At 43.3% G+C, this 25,121-nt stretch overlaps 1 protein-coding gene across 1 annotated transcript; it reads right to left on the bottom strand.

Moving 5' to 3' along the window:
* Positions 1-335: 335 nt before the first annotated feature.
* On the bottom strand, positions 336-5,919 carry HTR5A (5-hydroxytryptamine receptor 5A). Its single transcript, XM_061474486.1, has 2 exons — positions 5,009-5,919; positions 336-4,088 (listed from the first exon to the last, which is right to left on the bottom strand). Exons 1-2 carry the CDS (start codon positions 5,744-5,746, stop codon positions 3,756-3,758), a joined length of 1,071 nt encoding a protein of 356 aa, XP_061330470.1. The 5' UTR covers positions 5,747-5,919; the 3' UTR covers positions 336-3,755.
* Between the last annotated feature and the right edge of the window lie 19,202 nt (positions 5,920-25,121).

The raw sequence follows: 25,121 nt of genomic DNA, 5'->3' as shown, positions 1-25,121 counted from the left end.
TCAAATTACTGCATTGCAATACTCACTTTGACACTTTGTCAGTCGTAGCTCAGTGCAGCAACTGCTGGAGCTAGCAGTCATTAATTACCTTTGTCAGGTGAAATGTCTTTAACTGCCTGCAACTTTACTTGCAGGAAACTCCCACTTCCTGCTGCAGCTGCCAGGTTAAAGCCAACTGCACTGATTTTTAGGAAATGCCCAGGAATATTAACAACAGGGGATGGCCTTGTCTGTGCAGGACCGGTACTTGTCCTGGAGTCCTGCTTTGAGAAGAAAGGTCAACAGGATGTAGAGGGAAGAGGAAGGTGGTCTGCCAACCTGTCATCTAATCCAAGGGCATTCTTTTGTGACCTTTTCTTCTCCCTAAAAAATAAAGGAAACACAGGAGCAGACTGCCTGGAGAGCTGGTGCTCCTTGAACCTTGACGATATGCTTTCAGCACTGCAAGGAGACATTCAGCAGACAGCATTCAGAATGTGCCGTCATTGCCCTAGCTGTTGAGCTCCCATACAGATGTTCATTGAACTGTCAGGGCATTGAGAGTAAAATAAATTAATTGCAAGTGGAAGAAGGTTAGTTGAGTCTCTTCTGGAAGTATTACATAGCCATTAAATTGCATAGGCAACTCAATAATAATGGGCAATAATGTTCTTCTGAGGAATTAAATCGAAGTCCAATTTATAATGCTGCTTGGCATTCAAACCGGAGTGTTCCACCTTCCTGGTACATGATAAACGTTTACTAATTAATCCTCACAAAGCCTCGGTGAGGCAGATCTCTTCACACCACTGATTCTGTTTTATAAACGGGAACAAGAAGGTACAAGATACATCCTTTGAAGCTGGGCCTGTGTACATCTTCAAACATGATTTGGGTCTCTGGGAGCCCACTTAGCATCTGTGTTTGAATACTGAGAGGTTTGTAAAAAGCCTCGGAGCCAGGATCAGAAGTCAAGGTTTATTTGTGCCCCTTCACTATGCTCGGACCATCATGGCATATTTCAGTACCACTCTTTTGCACAATATCCAGAATACTAATATTTTCCCTGCACGGTCATATTACATTGCAGGAATGGTGTTTAGAAGAAAAGCCAATGGTCTTAAGTCTCAAGTAAGAGTTGTAGGAATTGGCCTGTATAATAGCTGCTGATAATGTCAAAATTGAAAAACAAAGAAAGAAACCCAAAATTTATGACCAACTGGAAGCTGTTATTTGCACAAGATCAATATGGATTGTATGGGGTGCGGACTGTCAAATAAACGTGGATGTAATTTACACCAGGATGATGGATTATCCATGACTACAGACATGTTAGAATTTCCCAGTGTTATTTTAAAATTGTCTTTTGTCTTCCTTTCACTGTTTAAGGCATAGCATGAAGAAACACAGGGTGTAACGAAAGAGAGCTCCATCCCAGCACTGAGCTGCTGCAGAAGTGGGGATTTTACCCATCAATTTCAGTTTAATTTTTGTCTCCTTACACAGGACACTGATTTGAGTTTGCAGTTGATTCCACAGCCTATGTGAGGATCCCACACAACACAGATAGAAAATCTGCAGTACTCACAAAGAGCAAATAAAAATGGGGATGAACACAGCTGAGTCTGAAACAGGGTTGTATAGCCATGATGCTATGAGTGAAAATGGTGAGCTAAAGTCCAGCTTCACAGTTAATCCATGCTTTAGTATTAGTGTTGCTGTGATGGCTTAACAAGTAGTGTCCTACTTTCAGACACCACCAAGCTTAGCTCAGGGTCTGGCTTGGACAAGGAAGCATTTTTCTCAACTCTTTTTTGTCTAAACAACCCTTGACACAAGACAAGTGGTAAGTTCCTGAAAAGAACAACTCTGTATTGGCAATGGACTCTTCACAGAAAGCAAACCTTTATATCCCCAGTAAAAAAAAAAAAAAAGCTTCTCAAGAGTTTATTACAATTTTTGGTACATCAGAGATGTCACTAATAAGGCTTTAAATTATGTAACAAAGAAATCTCTCCCAATTGGTCCACGGTTAGTGCAGATCAGAGACTCTTTCAGGGGAGTTTGAAGATTGCTCCTATCCCACCCTTCTCTTTGAATTAACATTAAAACTATACTTTGACAAGACAAGACATGCTAGATAAAATTCTGACTTATTTGAAATCACTGAGAATTTGTCCATTGCTTTCATTGAGGGCAGGATTTTACCCAATATTTCAAACAGACTTTTATCAAATAGTGTTGAAAAAGATCTCAGGGGCCACCCTATTTCTCCTCTTGCCACAAGGCAGGATCAGCTACATCTATGTCAGTCCTGATGAATGTTTGTCTAACTGCTCCTGAAAGAGCCTCAACACTTGATAGCACCTTGAGATCTGCTTCCATTTTCACCTGTCCTGAGATATGAAAAGAAAAAGGGTTTTCACTACCAACTCTACCAGGACTTTTGACTGGTTTAAAGGACTGCTGACAATTTTAACATCTGATGTCTCGCAATCTTCTAAGGTTAGGAACTAATCCTACCCACCCCAGGGAGTTTTTCCCATGATTTATTGACATTTTTCTCTCTTATCTCTTCTTCTTAAGATATCTGACACGAAAACGTGTCATTCTGATTCCTGTCTCATGTTTTTCTCCACCATTTCAATTCTGGTCTGATTTCAGCGGCTGCCCCATACAACCCACAGCTAAAACTAATGCTTTTCTTTATCTGAAGGCCTGTCAGTCTTCTAGCAGTGCAGCATAGAGTGCATAATTCTAATTCTAAGAGTGAAATGGCAACTACTATAATTATGTTGGCAACATGGAAAGGCAGGAAGGCAACAGAGCAATAATGACCACACAGGACTGGAGCCTTTGGTTTCAAGAAGACCTGAATTGCACTCAGAAATAGTAAAACACAGCTCCTCATTGACAGGCAATTGGAAATACACTCCCTGAATCCCCTGCAATTACCGGAAACTTGCCCCAAAGCTGCTCAAAATACATTTATGGTTTAAAATGGGAAGCAACAGACACAAAGATTAACATTTATGGCTGGTATTTCTGAAAGTAAAGGTCTGAGGCAGATGCTCACACGTAGCAGTCAGAGAACGAGAGGTGGATTTCCCATGCATTCTCTCTCATTCCAGGGTACACCATGCATTAAGCTTCCACAATAAATAATTTAAAAGACCCCAACTTGCTACACAGAATACCAATAGCAAATAGCACAATTCGCTGTTGATATAGCATGTGAGAAAAGGCTTTGTACTTAGAGTCTGCTCTTAACCATTACTGAGGGTTTTATTTCCCCAAACAAACACTTAACAATCTCTAAAAGTGAAAGACAGTCTTTTCATCCAACCCATAAAATACCTAGTTTTATAGATAATCACAAAATCTCTTGACATTAAAGGGTCCCAGCTTTGCACATGGGACAAAGTTGTTAATGCTGTGAGAGACCGGCAGCAGCCAAATCAGTTTCAAATATGACTCCTTGCCAGCAGACTCCTCTGCAGGGTTACTGTCACCAAACAGAACGTCATTAGGAAAGGGCACTGGAGGGAGAATGCCATGCTGCTGGCCAGAGAAACTCTACATGCTGTTTGCAGTTAAAATAGCAGCTGACTTAGCAGGGGGATGGAGAGTCTGCGTAGGAACCAGGACTGTTGCTGGGACGTATGACCCATGGGGATTCACCTCAGTACCTGTGGCTTTGATCTTCCTCAAGAATTTGATAGGATTCATTGAGAGTTGAAATGATCTTCCTGGGACAGCAGGAAAGCTTTTTCTGCTCAGTGCTGCCTAAAGAATAGGTTCCTGAAGGCATTGTTGTAGTTTTTGTTGAAAGCAGTATAGATGAGTGGATTAAAAAAGGAATTTGAATAGCCTAGCCATAGAAAAATACTCTTCCAAATGGGTGGGATGTCACATGAGCAGAGGGGGTTGATGAGCTCCGTGATGAAGAAGGGGATCCAGCAGAGCACAAAGACCCCAATAAGGATGCCCACCATGAGGGCAGCTTTCTTTTCCTTCTGCTCTCTCCACGTGTCTCCCTCCGTCTGGAACGTAACAGTGGCATGACGGACAGTGAAGACCATCTGCGGCTGCTGGGCAGCTTCTTTTACCTGCCAAACACAAACACAAGTTGCACCATATGTGCTTCAGTTAGCTGATCCCCCACAGCAGGTACACAACCAAGCGACGCAGGTGATGACCAGAGCTCACTGGGAAACACAGGCTATCTACGTCATGCTCCAATTGAGGGGAGAGTGGCTGTATGACCCTCTTCTGGGTAATGGAGGCTATTTTTAGGTGAGGCTAGACTGAAGAGCCTAGTGAGGTATGGGCACATAAAACTGCTCACATGGCATTGCAATAAGATAATTTCCCCATCTACAATCTGATCAGTACAACAGGCACACGCCCACATGCCATGCACAAGTCTCCTTGCTTTCTCTGAACCCATTAAGAGTCCTTGGGAGGAAAGGCAAGAAGATGAGCGTACATTTCCTCCTTCTCCCCAAGAAGTCTTTGCAGTGCACAGTCACCGTGCTTGAGATGAACTGACATGATGCAGCCACGATTAGGAAGGATGTACAAGGACGTTCTGCACGGGTAAATTCAGAGCCTCCCCACAGCCACAGATGCTTGCCAGGGGATTGTCCCTAGTGGAGACAGGATCCCAGCACTGACACCCCCACATGGCTCCCCATGGGAGGAAGGCTGACCCCTCACTCCTGCTCCCGAGCACTGATTCAGCATTCCACAGAGGGACGGCTGTGAGTCACTGCACACCCACGTGGAGCTCAGGCTCACAATCTGCCCAAAGTTGCTTTAGCTACACCTTGCTGGGGACTTGGAAGGAGTCAGAAAACTGGGCTTGCAAGCTTTGCAGTCAGCTTTCCCTTTAAAGCCTCCAGGATTCACAGGGCTTTGATGGGATGCTGTTCACTTGCACACTTTAGCACTAAGTTTCCCCCTCCACTGCAAGGGCTTGTCTGATACCAGGAGTTGACTAGAGCAAAAAGCAACCAAGCTGACCTACCTCCAGGCCTTCTCGTGTAATGGGGGTGATAGAGTTGTTCTTCCGAGACCCGATTCGAAACTTGGCAGCCTTGTAGATCTTCCAGTACACAAAAAGCACTACACAGAGGGGCAGGTAGAAGGCGCCAAAGGTGGAGAAAATGGTGTAAGAAGGCTCCTGGCTGACCTGGCACTCCTCATTGTTCTCCGAGTAAGTCTCTCCCCAGCCAAAGAGCAGTGGGGCCAAGGAGATGAAGGCAGAAAGTGCCCAGGTGAGGGCAATCATGATATTGGAGATGCGGCGCCGGACGCGGAGCGTGTACTCTAGATGGCGAGTGATGGACCAGTAGCGGTCAAGGGCGATGGCTGTGACATTCCAGATGCTGGCGGTGCAGCACAGCACGTCGAAGGAGATCCACACCTGGCAGAGCAACCGGCCCAGCCGCCACCGCCGCCCCGACAACTCATGCACCAAGCTGAGGGGCATGACCAGGGCTGCCACCATCACGTCGGAGATGGCCATGGAGGCCACCAGGTTGTGGGGCACCCGGTGGAAAGTGCGCACCCGGAGGATGGTGGCCAGGACCAGCCCGTTCCAGAGGAACGTGGCCACCACCAGCATGGCCAACAGGGTGAGGACCAACACGCTGAATACAGAGAGGTGCGCCCGGTCCCCGTCCGGACCGGCGGAGTTCCCGCTCCGGTTGCCGGTGTCCGGGGTCGTATCGGCAAAGCAGCTGAGGTTGAGAGGGCGCTCCATGCTGGGGGCTCCGGGGCGCGGAAGGGAAGGAAAAGGGGAGGGACACCCTACCGCGGGCGCGGAGGGTCCCCGTCTGCCCCGAGCGGCGCCGGGCGCGGCGGCTGGTGGTTGCCCGCCGCAGGGGTCTTCATCCCCGGGAGGAAGCGCCCTGCGTCAGCCGCCGGCTGACAGCACCCCCGGCCCGCCCCGGCGCGCCGGTCCCGGCGGCGGGAGGCGGCGGCTCCGCGGGCGCGGCTCGGTGCGCGGCTCCGGGGCGGCGCGGGGCGGCGCTGGCGGCGACGGAGCCCGCGCGGAGGAGCGGCTGGCCCTGGCCCTGCGGAGGAGTCGGGCAGGTGAGTCCCCCCGCCGTGCGCGGGTGCTGGGCGAGCAGCCTCTCGGTGCGGGTCGTGCTTAGTCATGTCAGTGCGCGGAGCGTCCCTTAGAGCCAGCGCGGGGAGAAGCAGAACCGGCAGCCACTGCCCGCACCGTGCGAGGCGCAGCCTCGGCTTTGTCTGAGCCGCTGCTCCCCCGGGTGGCTTCCCTCCATGGGCAGTATTCCGTGTCAGGCGCGGAAAGTTAGGATCCCTGCGAAATTGTAGCGGGGCTCTTCGGGAAATGTGTTAGGGAGGTGACACGGGAATTGTGTAGCTCCCATGTCGGCTGGAGTCTGTGCCCAGCTAAGCCGTCAGTAATCGCAGTTACTCTGTGCAGGGAGGATGTGGCAAGGGATCATTTGTTTGAGAACTTCTGCTCCGGCATTTCATGACTTGTTAGCAATTGGCGGGGCTTTTATTAGAAATAATCTATCTGTTGGCTGTTGTTACTAATTGTTAAATTAACGACATTAACGGCTAATGAAACGTTTGAGCAAGTCACTTGGGTTTTATCACTATGCTTGTGATGAGAAGTGCAATTCTCGGCCTCCTAGCAGAAGGCAGGATTTAAACCCACCGAGCAGGTTTCCCTGGGCACCAGCTCCATACAGCCAGGGTTAGCCTTAAAGCCTCTGACGGTGTGCCGGCAGAGATGTGCCGGTGCTGGCACCCAGCTTCTCCAGGTGGTGCTGGGATAACGGGTCCCGAGAGCTTTTGGATCGGAGCTGACCCATGATGTGAGAACCCGGCAGGCACTAACATGAGTCTCACAGTCTGCATCTCCCGGGGGGAGACGGAAAGAAAGGCATCAATGTTAGTAATCAATGACTATAACGCTGGTGAACTGCACTTTGAGAGAGTTGGGGGAGTAGACTCAAATGAAGGAGATGTCTGGGGAGTACCTGATGCACACTGTGCTCGTGGTATACAGAGGGTAAAACCACTTGATGTCTCTTCTGAATCTGGGCTTTTTAATGAAAAACAGCGAAGTAACAATAACAAGGGCTAAAGAAACAAGATGTTTTCTAGTTTAGCTACTCGTTTCTCTCTGTTATTAAGTGAAACACAAGGCAGTAGATCCAGAACAGCTTCAGGACCTTGTTTTGGTGGGGTGGGAATTTCCCTGTATGGACTCATGCTGTGCTGTGCTATTCATCCTCAGAGACAGAGAACAGGACCTGGCCTATTGTAATTACTAGAACAGATGTAGCCTTAGAGACTGTAACATGATTCTGGAAAGATACTGCCATATTTTTGGGGGAGAGATGATTATTTTATCTTTTATGAACATGAATACTGACAATTTTGGAATGGTTAGGGTTTTTTACTTATCACTCAAAGGCCAAAATGAAGTTTGTAGGCTTTCATAAAGCCTTCTGATTTACAATTCCTAGTTTGCAAGGTGCCAAACACCCTTGACTGTCATTCAGTTGATCAAAACACTTATCAACTGCTAGAACTGAGAGCTTTTTGTTGCGTGGGCCCTTCCCAGAAAAGCCTATGAAGGCCAGAATTACAGAATCAGCCACAAATTATGGAATATGTGCTCCTGAAAAGAGATTATTATTTTTTGCTTCAGGAACAAATAGACAGAAATTAGATTTAAAGGGAAATTGAGATAAAATGTATTAAATCTGAAGAAGTAAAACTAGTTTATGTTGTAATGAAAACTTATTGATAATTTCATTATTTTACTTACTGGACTTTAAAAATATATATATTTTTTAACAGATTCTGGAGTTGAATGGGTTGGTTATTAATTTGAAATAGAAAATGTAGACTAATACATATATATATATATATATGGCATATATGGAAATGCAAACGTCTGCACCTGGGACAGAAGAACCCTATATACAATACGTAGGCTGGGGACTGGCTGGGACAACAGCATTTTGCAGAAGAGGACTTGGGTGGCCTCTTGGGCAAGAATTTGCAGTTTGCAATGTGCCATTACACATTCTATAACATCCTGGCCTATATAAGCAGGACTGCTGCCCTCAAGCTGAGGGATGTAACTATTTCCTTTTATCCAACAAGCCTTGGAATTTTACGTCCAGTTTGGGGTTTCTCAGTAGAAGACACTGACATACTGGGGGAATTCCAGTGGAAGGTCATCAAGATGGTGAGTCCATCAAGAAGTGGACTGGTGTATGATGTATAAAGGGAGGGAGAACTAAGTTTATCAATCTTACAAGAAGAAGGTTAAGGGGAAAATCTCACTGCTCTCCCCAGCCACCTCAGGGGAGGGTGTAGAGAGTGTGGAGGCAAACTTTTCTTAGAGGTGTACAGCGACAGGACAACGTGTAATAGCTTTAAACTGACAGAGGGTACATTTAGATTAGGTACTAGGAAGAAGCTCTTTCCTTGTGAGGGTGGTGAGGCACTGGCACAGGTTACCCACAGAAGCTGTTGCTGCCCCATCCCTGGCAGTGTTCAAGGCCAGGTTGGACAGGGCTTTGAGCAACCCAGTCTAATGGAAGGTGTCTCTCCACGTCAGGGGGATTTGGAACTTGATGATTTTAAGGTCTTTTCCAACCCAAACCATTCTATGCTTCTATGACATGCAATGAATGCAAAACACAACATCAGATATCCCAATTAGAAATTAGGAGATAAATATTCACCTAGAGAGTGGTCAAACACTGAAATGGGTCTAAAGACAATGTGAAATATCCATCCTTGGTGATGTTCAAATTCAACTGGACAGAACTGTGAGTGACCTAACGTTGTGATCTAACTTTGGAGTTGGCCCTTCTTTAACTGGGGTTAGACTAGGTGACCTCCAGAGGTCTCTTCTGACCTAAATCACTCCTATATTCCGACCTAGATTCTGATTCTGCAATCTTCAAGCATACTGGCTGAATGCAGCAGGTTCTGGAGGTGACTGAATGTTGTAATTTTTAAGGAGAAAATGCTGTTTATTTTGCACAGATATGTAAGGCCATTGATTTCCCCGGAACTTTGGATATTTATAAAGTGTGTGGAAGGCTGGGATCTGTAGCAGGTAGGTAATGTTTGTGGAATGATCACATCTATGAAGATCTCTGAGGGAAGGATCTGCACTACAAAGTCAGGGTTATCTTACATCCTCACTGTTCCTACATCAGTGAGGATGTGACAGGACTCCCCAGATTTAGCAGGGTTCTCTCCAGTAGAGACTGCTTGCTACAAAATACCATTTACTGGAGGTACTTTCCAATTCAAAATATGTAGCCGATGGTTGGAAGTCAGGAGGGAATTCCTAACATTATCTGTGCCACTGCCTACATGCACATCCAACCAGTATCTGCTCTTGCAGACAGGGTGAATGGACTTATATTGTGTGTCTACGTGCAGATCTTTTGAACCTCTGTACTTAGAACTGGAAGAAAAGGCAGAGGAGATGGCTCAGGAGGTGCTTTTGCTGGGCATACTTAATGAATGAATGAGAGAGAATTTCAGTCTACAGGGTAGGTGGAGCTGCTAGGCTAAACAAGGATTCAGGGAACTCATATATTCACTGTATATATACACCAAGGCTGGAAGCTGTGCTCAGTTGCCAGCCAGACTGCTCAGTAAATGTGCATCCAGTGTGTCAAAGCAATTTCTAAAACTCAGGTAATCATCACTTAGATTTCATTTAACATTTGTCAGCTCCAGCTCACACTTACTACATCCAGGCATGCTTTATGAACACATTTGCAGACAGCCTGCTCCTCTCCTGTAACAACAAAACAATCAAACACAGTCAAAATGCACAGACCATGAGGTTGTTCTCAGACCCTCAGAGCCTATCCACACTTCTGGTATCACTCTAGTCTCCCAAGCCCAAGACCTTCAGAGATGGCCAGTATCAGCACTATGACGAATTCTCATGATAGCCAGTCTCTGGCTCAAGTGTCCTGTGGTGTTAGGACTGTAGTTTTGGGAGCAGAGAGGGGGAATGCTGAACCAGACCTCTTCATGGACAGAAACAGCTTTTATGGAACTCATCTCTGCCTAATTCATCCCACAAAAGCTGTCTCAGGTGCAGGGTAGCAGCTCTAGTTGTGAGGAAGACTGAGTGATTCCCTCCCTCTCCAGTGGTCTGGGAGAGCATGCATTTGGGACATCAAGGTTCAAAGCATCACAGCTCAGCTACAGGCTTGACTCATGATGCTTTGTATCTCACATAAGCATTTTCACGGTGAAGCAGCTGGCTATTCTGGGTAGCTATATCTCAGGCCTCTTATGTTGAAGCTGTTTAATAATCATGTATTTACTGGAGCATGGACTTACCTGAGGTTTTCTAACATCCTACTGCATCTGAAGGATGGAGACAATCTTTCTCTCCCAGTAACATGTAATTACTTACTGCAAAGTGGAGCAATTCCTAGTGACTGAGAGGCAGAGATTAATCCTGCCCTGTGTTAGCAGGACACTCAGCAGGATTGTGGGAGTACATCAGAGTGGGAGCAAAGAGGACCTGAGTGTCCCACATCCCCAGAGTGCCCCAGTGACTGACCTGTTTGCCAGACTGGGTTCTCTTGCTCCAGGTGCTTACGAGGAGCTTGGAAAAGTCTTCCTGTCTTGGGGCAGAAATTAAAACAATGAGTCAAAATGCTGTTGGCTTTTTATTTGTAAGGCTGGAAAACTATTCCTCGCCCAGCCTCTAACAGCAGATCCCATTTGGTTTAGGGCATGCAAGCTTTCCTTTAGGAATTTTCACCAATTGTATGACTTTAGTGACATAACTGAAGTGTTGTTTAATTTTGCAATAGGAAAAAGCAGAGCAAGGACAAAAGCTGTTCAGCATGTTCAAAAGCCTTTTTGAATATCCACTTTTCCTAGAGCACAGTCCTCTCTTATGTAAACTCCTTGGTGTCTCAGTCCTTGTATCACAATCTATTACACAGCCAGCCTAAAGGGAGGATGGACTCTGGTACCTTGCATTAACAGTGTATGTCTCAGTGAATGGACTGCCAGGAGGGTTTATCTGTCTTCTGCCCAACATGAATTAACTCCTGCTGGAATTAAGCCTTTCATTCTTGCACAGCCAAAAACATGTCCATGGTCAAAGAACCAGAGGGCACATAACTTAATAAAGTCTTACGGCAACTCCCACATCATTCACTGCTGCAGTTAAAGCTGCACCCTGTGTACATAAAAAATGTAAATAATTTTATTACATCTTTTGTACCTTAAGGGACAACATAAATCACCTGTGTAATTTCAGGAGAGCCTGGTGCCTGGTGCTAAGGTGTCATATTGGCTTTTAGTCAAAGGTGCTTTACAGTGAGTAGTTATGGCAGTAAGGCAATAACTCGGAGCCTGCCTCAGGGGTGCTGCCCTCATAAGGCATCCACAGTTTTCATTTATTACTCTGGTGATAGAAAATACTTAACACATATACACACTAGCACCTGTGATCTTTGCTGTGGTCAGTCCCTGAGAAGTACGTCTTTCTCTGAACTCTGATGGGCTTGGTCTCTGCAGGTTGCTTACAAACTACAATAGAAAACTATCCATATTTCTGATGAAAAAAAGCTTAAAAATACCAAAATATATTATGCTTCTGGGAGTACGTGGTATCGCGCTGTTCTGTGAATCATCTAGAATAGCAGGCCTGTAGAAAAATAAGAAGAAATTGTGTGTGGGAAGATGAGGTAGCTAACTTAATACATGAGCTTTGGCAATCAAAGCTGCCAATGCAAACTATCAAGACTCTGCCAAGGAGACAGATGGCACAATGACAGCAAATGGATGGGTCTCTAAAACTCAATTACCATTTCAGTTCAGACCCTTTTTCCATATGCCAAGTTGTGGAAGAGATTTGTTTATCTTGAGCTTTATGCATTTTGGCAGATGATTTGCATAGGTGTTAAGCTATAGGGAAGGCTGTGATCGTGCTAGGCTGAACAAGGGTTTTTCTGTTGTGTGGTGTTTTCCAGGTTACCTTTCTGCTTCCTTGCAGATTGTAGGTTTCTGAACTTTTATTTATATAAAATCATCCATAGTCTGGAAATGTTATTTCAGGACTCCAGGGGCAAAACATTTGAAGATCCATTTACCATAACAAGAACAGAAATCACTCTAAACAGTTTTCTGGGCCAGCAGTTCTTTGACCATTTTTCTTGCACCTCCTTCCATCTTCACTCCACTCTCTTTGGCTCCTTGGGAGTGTGGTCCCATTTCCATGCCTTCTTTGGTTGGAGTACCTTATTCCCAAACCTTCATTGACATTCAAGACCAGTTTTGTTATTGCAACTGACTGGCAATATGTGCAAAAATGAGGCCACCAATGTCAATTATAAAGGGATGCCCTTTCTTTTATTCCACTCCAGCAGCCTGATTTCTTCATAGGCCTTTGGTTGCTGCCTTCCTCCCTGAAGATTTCTGAACAGCCACAGACACATCCCTGCCTGCCACAGGAAGCACTGGCACAGCTGTACAGCTTTCTCAGCTTGAGTACTGCTGATGAGTGTCTCAGATTCATATTCACATGCTGTTTCCTTCCAGCTGTGGAGCATTTTCCTCCCCCTGATTATTTGGTGTATGTGTATGTTTCCATGCCCCTACCTGCCCAGTTCACAGAGATCAGCAGAACTGCTGTAAAATTGAGGAAAAATTTCCAGTTTTTTCAAGCCGTGCAACATGGCAGGTCATTAGTGAAAATGGGAAAGCTGTGGAATTTTACTTATTTATATTTCATATCTCTGTTGCTGTTTAAGAGAGTGAGAGGCTCATTCAAATGCAAGGAATTATTTACAAGTCAAAGAAATTACAAGAAGAAGTCAAATGGTAGGACATGACCACACATTTTCTTTCTGCAACTAAAATGAGTCTGCTCCCATGCCTGCACAAGAAAAGTGTTTGCCGACATCTCCTGTAGCTGACAAAAAGCTTGCCTCTTGATCACTGTCAAGACAGCAAATTTCTCCAGCTATTTGAACAGAGACAGCTGTTTTTAAAGCATCCCAAACATCATTTCTCTCCTAGAACCTGGCAGTATGATGTTACTCACCGCAGCAGGCACCTGATCAAGCAGTGTCTTCTTGCTACTGCTATAAAATTCTCTGAGCCCATGGGATGAAAGCGGTTGTATAAATGTGTCTAAATGTCTCTCTGTTTTTCACAAGGATTTTTATTAGTAGCATCATTAGTTTTGACAGCCAGTATTCACTACTTTGACAGCAAAATGCTGCCAGACCTCTCTTAATTGTCTAGCTATGCATTTTATTATAAAATAGCTGATTTTTTTGTATGTCTGCTGGTCTGTGAGTCAGGGTTGGTAGGCTGCAGCTCAGAGGTGGTGGCCCAATGGTCTGTGACCTGCAGCAGCTCAGCTCCCACACTGGGGAAATCATGTGTGACAGTGGGAATATGCTCCTGCAAAAGCTAGTGGTGGGAAACTGATCCAGCAAGAGCAGCTGAGGCCAGGATCTCTGAATTACTGCAGGGTACAGCTGTGTGCCCACCCTGTTTTGCCCTGCAGTGAAGGCACCAGGCTTAGAGGGAGACGCTAGCATCTGCCACTAGTGAGTTTCTACATTCTTTTTGGAGCCTTCCCTTCCACCTTACTAAATGTGCCTCCAGGTAGATGCAGTGTATCATGTAGTTCTTGTCCCTGCGTAGATTTTAGTACGTGCCCTGAAAGGCAAGGGATCTGCCTGGCATTGTTAAGCTGGTGGCCCCTGCAAGTTCCTTGTCACAGAATCACAGAATGGTTTGGGTAGGAAGGGACCGTAAAGCTCATCCAGTTCCAACCCCCCTGCCACAGGCAAGGACACCTTCCTCTAGACCAGGTTGCTCCAAGCCCTGTCCAACCTGGCCTTGAACACTGCCAGGGATGAGGCAGCCACAGGTTCTCTGGGTAACCTGTGCTAGTGCCTCACCACCCTCACGGTAAGGAATTTCTTTCTAATATCTAATCTAATTCTCTGCTCTGTCAGTTTAAAGCCATTTCCCCTTATCCTATCACTACTTGCTCTTATAAAAAGACCCTTTTTGTTTGTATTTTTTTCTGTGTTTCCTTTTTCTATCTTCTCTGTGGCTACCTTCTACTTTCAAGTTTCTACTGTATGACAGTGGCCTTGAAATCAGCTGCTAAAGGAGCCAAAACCGTGCCTTCCCTATCAGAAGTTCAGCACAGATTTAGTAAAATTCTTTCATTCTGATACCACTGAATTATTCAGGATCTCGTATGAACGTACTTCATGGGATGTCTTTATTAAAGAAAGTCTTAACCACCTGTACATCAGATGGTTCATGTATTACTATAAAAGCTGAGTCTCATCTTGGAAAGAAAAGAAATCACAATCTTTTCTAAAAGGACTCCTCATCTGACCTGATACATCTTCAGAGCTTTCTGCGCAGACTGTCAGTGTCCTTCCTCCTCCACACATTTGAAACATCTTCACTGCTTGCTAACACCTCTCCTTTCTTCTCTGCTTTATTGATCACTAGTACAGTTAACATGGTCAGCTTTTAAAGCATCACCACTAGTAATTGACTTGGCAGTCGGATTATAAATAAATTTTTGTAACTGCAACCAATAATTCAATAGAAAAATATAAAAAAACACATTTAACATCTTCATGTTTTAAAGCCTTTCATCCAGCATTCACACAACATCTGCTGCCCATTTGCTTTGACTCCTAGCACTATTCTCAGTCTTGCAGAGCTGCTCACAAACACATCTACTCCCCATCCCTTTTGTTTTGGTCACGCTTCAGCCAGTCTGGCTTCTGGTGAGTTGTCCTTCTCCTGCCATCATCCGTTCTGCAGCTCAGCCACACCTCAATGGAGTCTGTAAATGGAGTCCAGGCTTGATAAGTTGTGAGGAAGATGCACAGTGACAAATGTTCTCTGCCACAGTGCATGTTCTCCATTAAAAGGAGATTTTCTTGCAGCTTTTTTATTATTATGGCAGCTGTGGCTGCAAGGAATCATAAATCCTGATGTCCTTGCCCCACATAATCCCTCCTGCCCAGTGAGAGGCATGCCCCATTAAACATTGCGTTACAGCCTCAGATTAATGGCAAGTGTTACAAAAGAGCACCATGGGTCATGGAGAACCACGGGGGGGTCCATTAGGGTGCATCTTGCAAACAATTACTGCTAAAGACCCAGCTAGACTATTTTATACAGGTGAGGTTTAGCGCAAGGGCTCGGGTTGTAAGGAGTTAGCCATCGATATGCCTAGCATTTCTTATAAAAATGTATGGCAGCTCCTTTCTGCAAGCATCAGTGAAATAGGTGAGGAAATAGATTTTCTTAAGCAATCTATGGTTCTGGGAGCATCTCTTCTATTCATTTCAAGGAGGATTATTATTTTAAAGTGTAGTCAGATTTTTTTTATATAAAACTGAAATGTCTAAACCGTAGATATCTAAACCCTCTGGACTGCTCAGTAAATCTCAGAAAGACATCCTTCTCTGAATCGAGCTTTCCTTCCTTTATATGAATAATAAGACTCCTATAGTATCTTTTTACCCTCTATCCTTCAGAGTGAAGAGAGACATGGGTGAGCTTTTGCTGCACAAAAACAAGACCAAACAGTCTCTAAGGTATGTTCAATAAGCGATCAAGTCAACCTATTATGAGAAATTACCCTCTGCAAATTGAGATACATTAAATGATGACATATATGCCTCTGTTCTTGTTAGCTTAACGTAAAGAGGGTTAGGTTAGATTCATCTCCCTGCATAGGTCTGTTCTTTCCCTTGCCTGGAGCCAGAACAGGAGCATGCACACAAAACCAGTGAGGGTATGTAACCTTTTGATATTTGCCAACTGGATTATTTATGAGTGTGTGAGTTGACTCCCAGCATGTAGGAGAGCCATGTGGCAGCCACGCTCTTCTGGGGAGGGTGGATCTTTGTGTATCCCATGATGGACCTAAATATTTGCATCAGTTAGATCCCAGTTTGATGCTTTTATCATTTAATCATTATGAGCACTGTATGAATCATAAATTATGACCATGTACATGTAAAGCATAAAATGTGTAGAGCACTACAATTCAACAGTGTATGTGTTAGCCATGGGAATGTGCCCAGTAGGTTATTTTTCACATGGATTTATTTCCGGAATGCATCCTCATTCACAGCTGTGTTTAATTACAAGTATGTGCTTTAGTCCTATCAAAATGAGTAGGGTTTGAGGATATGCTTAAAGCTAAGAATGTGATTTTGAAGCATCCCCGACTCAGAGAAAAAGCTTGGGAAAATTGTCACAAAACATAGGAGGCAAAAAGCTTAGACTGTAAAGAAATGTAACTATGGAAATGTCCCTTCCCTTTTCAGAAAAAAAGAACAGAAATGTAGCCGGTTCTCTAAGTATGACTGCAAGCAACACTAAAGAAATACATTTAGAATGAGTTAAATCAATTGATGGCTATCCAGCCACAGAGAAAAATAATGTAATTGTAACTGTGAACAGCAAAATGGTTCTGCCTAATAGTTAAACATCAGTAAGCACCACTGTGTCTAATAAAATGCAGATCTCATTATCTGTTTGTTATGTGCATCATGAGATAACTGTTCAAGTTGAAAAGTATAAAAATTTGATTTAATTCACTGACATTTTAGATACAAGAGGGTCAGATTGGTCTTGTAACAAACAACAGCTTGGGGCATATGGAAAGGAGTGTAATTGAAGATAAGGCTTTAGCAAGATGAGTGCAAAATGTAATAGCGTTCAAGGATTCATTAAACAAATGTATCCCGGCCTTCACACTGTAATCACCTATGTGTGCCATAAGGCAAACAGCAAATGTAATTGACTCCCTGAAGGAAGATCATTACAGCTTTGGTGCTTGCTGCCTTGTGCCATGATTTCTTCTATTTGCAGCACTGAGAATTCAAACTTGGCAAGTCCTGGGTCCCTGAGGCTGCTCTAATTTATATAGGGAACTCGGCAAGCTCTAAATAAACCCAGAGAAGTTTTCAGTGGCTTCTCAGAAGGTTAAACACGTATCTGTGACACCACAGTGTCATAGATTAAAAATGACAAACATTGATATGAATATGGCAGAAGCCTCAGGGTGAAGGAGTAAGACAGTCCTTTAGGGAGGAGGATGGTCCTTTAAGCACGTAGGAGAGCTACCAAGTTCAGCCTGTAGTATGCCAAAATTAAAAGAAACAGCTTCTTCATAGCATGCTCTATTGGAGAGGTTCAGTGTGATCACATTCTCTTGTGTGTAGTATGGCAGTTGTCCCTTATCGCCAGTCCCTGCGCAATTTCAACCACATCTGACCAGGCTGTAGAGGCATCAGGGATATGGTAGGGGTAAAAGAGCTTACTGGACACTGAAGGAGCCATACTGTGCACTTAAATCTTATTTGGCCTCAGCCAGTTCACAGAGGAGTTATACCCTGAGACATAAATTGATCGTAAGCTTTCCTGATTTAGAGAACTATTTGTTCATATCTGAGGAGCTTCAGCATATCACAGAGCGTATCTTTCAAGTAACCAAAACATTTAGGGACTTACAGAGCCTTTACTTCCCCAAAAGCCTCCTAGAAGCAAAAAAACAGAGAGCCAGAGCCACAACTGGCCTGAGAGTATAAGCAGTACGCCTGTGTTCATTGTGAGCTTAGCTCTACTGAGAGAAGTCTTGACAGTAAGACCTATTTCTTTGAACCCCAGCTTCTGGTTAGTACTGAGTAGTTGAGATCATTAAAACAGACTTACTTTACATACAAAAATCGATAGTTCTACCTTTTTTCTTTTTTTGCATTGAAGGTTTGCAGCCAATTAGGGCCTTAACTAACAAATGTGTTACTTCATAATGTTTTCTGCTTGGCATACTAAAGAGGCAGAGAGTTCTAGATATCAATCTCTAATTAATTAAGCTGGCTCCAAGGCCATGTTAAAATTATCGATCAGCTAAGTACAGCAGTGGATTCTTCATCTCCCAATGTCTTCAGATCAAGATTCAATATTTCACTTTGATTAACCAGTCAGTCAAGATACTCAGCTCAGAGCAAAAGTATTTTGGATGAAACTTAAGGGCAAACTATAAGAAAGGCTGACCAGAAGATGGTTTATTCTGTCCTCAAGGCTGTTACCAGAATGCTGTCAGGACATATTTTCAAGAATGTTGGTGTATATTCTTTTTTTCATTCAAAAATATATGAGAAATAGATATCAGGTTCCTGCCACAGAATAAGAGTAGTAGTCCAACCCAGCAACGATAACTACTTGTCTGTATAGTACAGTGACATTCACATGGAAGTACTGGGAGCCTCCCAAAGCTGCAAACACAATGTGTGACAAATGCAATCAGCTCCCCTATTTGTACCATATCATAGGCAGGTAAGTATGTTTACCTTTGTGTCTACATTTAAGGACGTGCAGGTCCATGTCTTTCGGCTACTCTGAAAATGCTGCTCTAAAGTTCAGCATTTGGGAAGGTCATAAAGCAGAAATGTGCTCCCAGGCTGGGGCTGTTTTTTAGAGAACAATGGAGTGATCAGTTCTGCTCCATGTGGAAGGTTCGTCTAAGTGATCTCAGGCCTTGCACTCTGCAAGTTGGAGGAACTGCGCCAAAGATGATGGACTTGCTGTGAATTTATATCAGCTAGGGATAGTTTCCTGGCAGAAATATTTCCATTGGTCTTAGCATTAAGACGCCTTGGCTACTTCTGAACTTCTCTGGTGGCACAGGCAGCCAGACAGGCTTGCATAGCTGCTGCCCTCCATCTCCTGCTCCGTAAACCCTGAGTCACTGCCCACACTGAGCCACCACTGGGTTAACGGAGTCAGGAAAATGACCTGTGGAAAATGCAACCATTTTTAATAGGCTGCTCTCAGAAAGATCAGCATGGGTCGCTCCTCAGACACCAAAACTTTCATGTTGAGTGTAATGCTGAAAAAAAAAGTGTAGAGGCAGAAATGAGTGACCAGAACCAGGGGAGGTTTGCGGTGGTTTAAGTCAACTCAAGTGAAATTGCAGGCTGGAGGATCTAAATTAGCAGTGGACAACTGTTCCCATTTCAGCAGCATGGAGCTCTATGCTGCTTCAGGCCTTGCATAAATCTAGGTTCAAGGAACTAGACCAGATAATTAGCTTTCAGTAAGTCTGGTTCCATGTTGGTCAGATAAGAGTCACAGCCTGTTTAAGAGGAGCCACAGAAGTATAGCAAACTCCACCAACCACCCAACCAATCAGGCTGCCATAGAAAGGAGGGAGGAAACTTGCTCCTGTTCGCAGCAGTGAGCCAGAAGAATAGTACAGCTGTGATGTGATGCAACATCTTCAGGCAAGTGTCTTCTGTCTGTTCCTCATTTTGGATAAGTAAAACAAACATTTAACTTTCTGGACCACATATAGAAAGAAACTGATGTAATGTAAAGGTTTTATCATCTCAAATTTAGCCATAAGCAAAAAATGGAGATCTTCTCAGACAAGTAGCCAGTCTCACTCTTCATACTCTTCCATAACATGCTCTGGAAAGCCACCAATTTCAGTTGCCTTTTTCTGCATTTATGCATTAATAACATACAAATAAATACAAGTGTTAGTGTCCTTTGAATCACATAATAAAGAATTGACACAAATAAAGCCACCTGGACATGTTCCTGTGTAACCTGCTCTAGGTGGCCCTGACCTGGCATGGGGGCTGGACTAGGTGATCTCCAGAGGTCCCTTCCAACCCTAACAATTCTGTGATTCTCTGGAGTTTGTTCCTTTCTAGGAAAGCTCATTTGAGTAACTCCAAGTTTCATGAACTCTTTTTTCCAGGCCTGCATGAGTGAAAAGCCAGGTTTAAAGGAAAATTTTCATTCTCCATTGTTTAGCTGATACTAATTTACCCAAATGGAAAGCCTGTCAATGAAATAAATCTTGACAAGCTACAAAGAAGGGCTATAGGGGTAATTACCCAACCATGTTTTGCAAGCATTTTTTCTTAACCTTGGAAAATATACAGAAACTGTCAGGTACGTTAGTAGGAGCAGAAGCAAAGACTTCTCCTGAGATGCAAAGAATGGATCCTATAAATTACAGTATCACCTTTTGTTTATGGCAAATTATTTGATTTTGCCTATAGCACTTGTGAGATGCAATGCAACCAGGTCCAGAACTCATTGAGAAAGTATGTTATATACTGTTATATATAAATATTTATATATATATGAAATTTGTATGTGTCTAGAAAAATTTATATAGAGAGCGTTATTCGTAGTCTGAGGGAAAACCAAAGAAAGAATCAGCTTCATTTACAGAGCAGAAGATTTAGATCAGATATTAGGGAAGCCTTTCTAACCATAAGGAATTTTTACAACCCCAGAACAAGGTATCAGGAGGTTGTGTAGATGTTATCACTGGAAGTTTTAAAGGAGAGGGATTAACTAGAGGTTCCTCCTGCTCTCCCCCATCCATTCTGGCAGCTCTTTTCAGTTGCATGTGTGGAGACTGCAGTTTTGACAAGTCCTGCATCAGTCTGCATAATTAATTCATTTATTGGCTAAAAACTACCATGCAGCCCTCCCAGTAGACATACTTCAAGCAAGCTCTGTAACAACGTGGTGCTATCTGACACTTGATGGAGAAGATCTTGGAGCAGGAGTGGCTTTAGACAAGTGTAACTAGTACGGTTAACACTGTGTACCATTCCGCTAGCTATATTTTGATAAAGGCATACCCAGCTGCAGCTTAGGGATCTTTTTTTATCCTTGCAATGTAGCACACAGCATCTCATTCACCTTTCCCTGTGGGCTAATATATCAAATGCATTCTTTAGCAGGTAATAGAAAGGACTGTATCTCCTCCTTTAATGCTATGATAAAAAATGCCCTTATATTAGATGTGCTAATGAGAGCATTCTCCTCCCCTGCTGATTTCTGCACAGTTATAGTAAAGGTACACCTTGTTACTTGGCATTTGCTAAACATTTTGTAACTATTATATTAAAAAAGAAAAATGTCAAGCAAATGAGAATGCATTCTCTGTGCAGTTCTGGAACTGGAAGAGAATTGAAAATGAAACTATCAGTTCCAAGAGAACTTTTAGGATTCAGTGTTACAGTACAGATAAAGTTTTTCATTATAAATCATATTTACCATTGCAAGTAGTCCCACTGAAGGAAAGAGGAGAAATGCGTAGACAGTTCAAGCCAAAGCAGAGCCCTTTATGTACCTATTTTGCATATTTTGGTTCACATTATAAAGCCAGATTCTTATTCATGTTGAGAAATCTGTACAGTGACAATGCAGGAAGCATGCCTTCTGGGACTGCTCAACAACTTTCCAGGCATATTGAAACTAATATTGGCTTTCTGTACAAAACTGCATACTTTGTGAAGATATATTTTATTGGAATAGTAACATCTAGAGAGCCAGCTGCTACCAAATGAGCATGTATTATTAACAAAGGATTTAGAAAGCCTTCTGCTCACTGGAGTAAAACAAATACACAATTTAATCAATTTAATCTAAGCTCTGAATTTAATTAACTGCAAGAAAAAAATCAAACTGTTGTTTTTTCACAAGCAATTATGCCTAAATATGATATTGGAGGTGCATATGAATTTTTCATATAATCATTTGTGCACACAAATAAGGCATTTATGTAAGCAAAGACTAATTGCACAAATCTTGTCAACTCAGTGAGCTTTCACTAGGTGCAAGCAATGCCTGCTGCAAAACAGAGATCACTTTACAGCTTTGCTGTAACAAACTACGTACAGGGCTCTCATAGTTAAGACATCAGATACTGTGCTTGGTGTGTTTAGAGTACAGATAATGTGCTGTTCAGATCACTGTGGATTTGGTGATGTGCACAACCTCTGTTCATTCTATTCACTAGAAGTAAGCCCAGAAATAAACTTGTATTAAGGTGTAACTGATCTTGAGAGTGGTTGCTCCTGTGCAATTATACTGTTGTGGCTGTATCAGAGCAGAAACTGTACTTAAGAGTCCAATCTTGGGTAGATTAAGATTCTGCCATGGTTTACCTTCTACAGGAATGAAGTTCCTTTGAACCACTCTCATCCCTATGTGTTGTGATCAGACCTACCAACAGTCTCTTGGCTCTCCCTGTGGCTGGACAGCATGTAAGTCCACTAGTGAGAAGATATGTACATATATATATGTATATTTATATGTGTGTGTATATATTTATATGCATATATATATATAGCAGCTTCTCTCAGACACTCAGTCTGCCCAGTAGCTGGCCTCTTGATCCGACTCCCCAGCTGCTGGCATCTGGACATATGATCTGCAAAGCTACAGCTGTATTCCAGTTGGTTGTACAGAGTGTCAGACGTGCAAATAGCCGTGACTTCTCAGGTCTCCCCTGTGCTCTTGCCCCTTGAGATACACACCCAGAGCTGGCCCTTGGAAACCCACTTATCCCCTTCACTTCCAGGGCACTTCACTTATTCACTGCCAGGTCCAGCTTGAACTGGGGCTGCTGACTCTGCTAGGACAGACCTGGGAGGTGCCCGGACAAGGTGGTGGTACCTTAGTTTGGATTCCTACCTGCCAGTATGCCCCTTTGTTTCTCTGGCTTGTGCAGGTGCGTTTTCGATGGGCCAATGGTCCCTAGGATGGGCATGAGAGCAGCCTGGCAGGGTATTTTGTTTGGGCTCCCCCTCCAGCCATTGTCCCTCTGAGCTTGTGCAGATGAGCTTTATACAGAAAGATGGAGACGACATGTAGTGATAGGACAAGAGGCAATGGCTTTAAACTAAGAGAGGGTACATTTAGATTAGGTATTAGGAAGAAGTTCTTCACTGTAAGGGTGAGGAAGCACTGGCACAGGTTGCCTAGAGAAGCTGTGGCTGCCCAATCCCTGGCAGTGTTCAAGGCCAGGTTGGACTGGACTTGGAGCAATCTGGTCTAGTGGAAGATATTCTTGTCCATGGCAGGGGGGGTGGAACTAGATGACCTAGTCCTTGCCAACTCAAACCATTCTATGATAGATATAGGTGAGCACTTTGTTCTCCACCTTGCTATATCTAAGCAGTGGAGCCAGCCCACTGATTTGATTTTTAGGTCTTTATGCCAACCTGTGAGCAGAGCCCAGAATTTATTTCTGGCAAATACCTGGGATATTTTTCTTCTTCAATAAGATACTTTTTCAATGTATTTTTCTGTTCTTACGGTTCGTAAACTAGATCACGCACACAATGCAAAAATTGGAGCCATTCATTTTTGTTAGAAATAGTCTAATTACTAGAATTTAAATAACTTCTTGACAGGTGACTCATGAAATACACAAGGAAGGACTTGAAAAATATGTTCATTAATTTAATTCAACTTCTTATTTAGAAGATAATTAACTGTAATAATTTGTGATTCATGTGAGTAGTCTTTCCTCCTGGGAGTGGTCATTTTGAAGCCAACAAAACTGCAGATAAAAGAAAGAAACTTCTGCATGAGAAGATTTACTATCACTTCTGGTAATACAACAGCCACTCTATGTGACCAAAAATCCAATACTGAGACTTACAAAATTACTTCGTAGGGAACACTAAAAGTGTTGGGTGTTCAAGCTTCAACCAGGCAACTTTTCTGTAGACCTGTTGCTGCGCATTGTTTCATGGCACATACAGAAACATTTTTGCTTGGGTTGTGCCTAAGAGCTGGTTACCTACCTGATAGCTACTCAAGCTCAGGCAAAGTTTTCCAAGTACTCCTTTCACCAAGCACAGCTACGGGATTCTGTCCAGGAGCTGCTTTCAGGGCTCACTCCTTTGGTGGAAGGATGTAATGGCCTTATTCTTCCCATTTCTATCAAAAGCTCTGTGGTTAAATAGCACACAGAGGATGTAGGCATCCAGCAGCCTTGTGCCTCAGTGAAGTTGCTTTTACTCCATTCAGGATGAGAAGGACAGACCCAAATGTCCATATCCCACATCCCAGGCCAGGGCTCCAACAACTTCGTTTTTGCTTTCCAGGACTGAATTTATAAAACCAGTTTCTTTCAGTAAAGCTATTTTAGTTAATTCTTAGCCTCTCTTATTTTCCCCATTGCACTCCACTTCCATACTGTGAATAGAATTAAACTTCAGTCTTGGATTTTTGTCATAATCCATCAAAAAGAACAATTCTGATTAAGGCTGACACCTTATTAATGGCTAGATTTTCTGTGGAAACTGCTTTTGCAATGAATTTCAGTGATTTAATGCAGTAATCTGCCCTTGTGTTGCTAATATATATCTTGCAGAGAATTTTCAAATTCTTGGGATTTAAAATACCAAATTTATCTCATATTGTTGTTTTGACTAGATGAACAAAAAGAAGATCAAAAGGGACCCCACCCGATACTGCAATAGCACAACTTCAGATGAAGGCTTGGGAAGGGGCATTCTTATTAAAAATCCCATGCAGAGTGTACTGATCCTTTGTCAGTATTAGCATAGCACCTCATTTCACATACTTGTAATCTTGGAGTCGTACAAAGAACTAAAAGTAATGGGGCTATGGTAAATCCAAAGGATAGGAAGGCCAGGGGAACTCATTAGAGTAACAAAGAAAATAGGCTGAGGAGGGAAATTGAGAGGACAAATTACTTTGGTTTTCTTTGTGTGGAGTGAGAATATACAATAGCATATGAGATTAGATATAAGGAAAGTACTCTTATGAGAAGGGGCAATTTAGCAATCACACTGAGAAAGAAGATGGAGTCGAGTAATGAATGACATCATGAAAAGAATTCAGAGAAAAATGTGGAACAGAAACTGAGAGACAGTGACATTTATGAAAGAAGAGAGATGACAATTACCAGTGCTGGAAGATGCAGATGATTATAGAGGTGCTGAAGTCCAAAAGGAAAGGAAGCTCAGGAAGCAATGGTGTTAATGATATCTGATAGATTGAGAAGAATAAGAAGAAATATTTCTCTGCAGGTGAATGAAGATCTTGGTCAAAGCAGTTCTAATTCAGTGGGAAGAAGTAAAAATGGATCAAAAAATGGAGGTGGAAAGAGTGAAAATTATGGAACAAAGAAAGCAAGGGCAGGACCTGGTGGGCTGGACAGTGGCTATAAAGGAAGGCAAGGCTCAGAGAAGTGTTTTTCAATGACAATCCGGGAAATACCTGGGACA

The sequence above is a fragment of the Pezoporus flaviventris genome, unplaced genomic scaffold (genome assembly GCF_033815535.1).
Source record: "Pezoporus flaviventris isolate CSIRO_AGI_PZ_B2104156 unplaced genomic scaffold, CSIRO_AGI_Pfla_v1 ptg000079l, whole genome shotgun sequence".
Classification (NCBI taxonomy): domain Eukaryota; kingdom Metazoa; phylum Chordata; class Aves; order Psittaciformes; family Psittacidae; genus Pezoporus; species Pezoporus flaviventris.
This window is presented reverse-complemented; position numbering and strand designations above follow the sequence as displayed.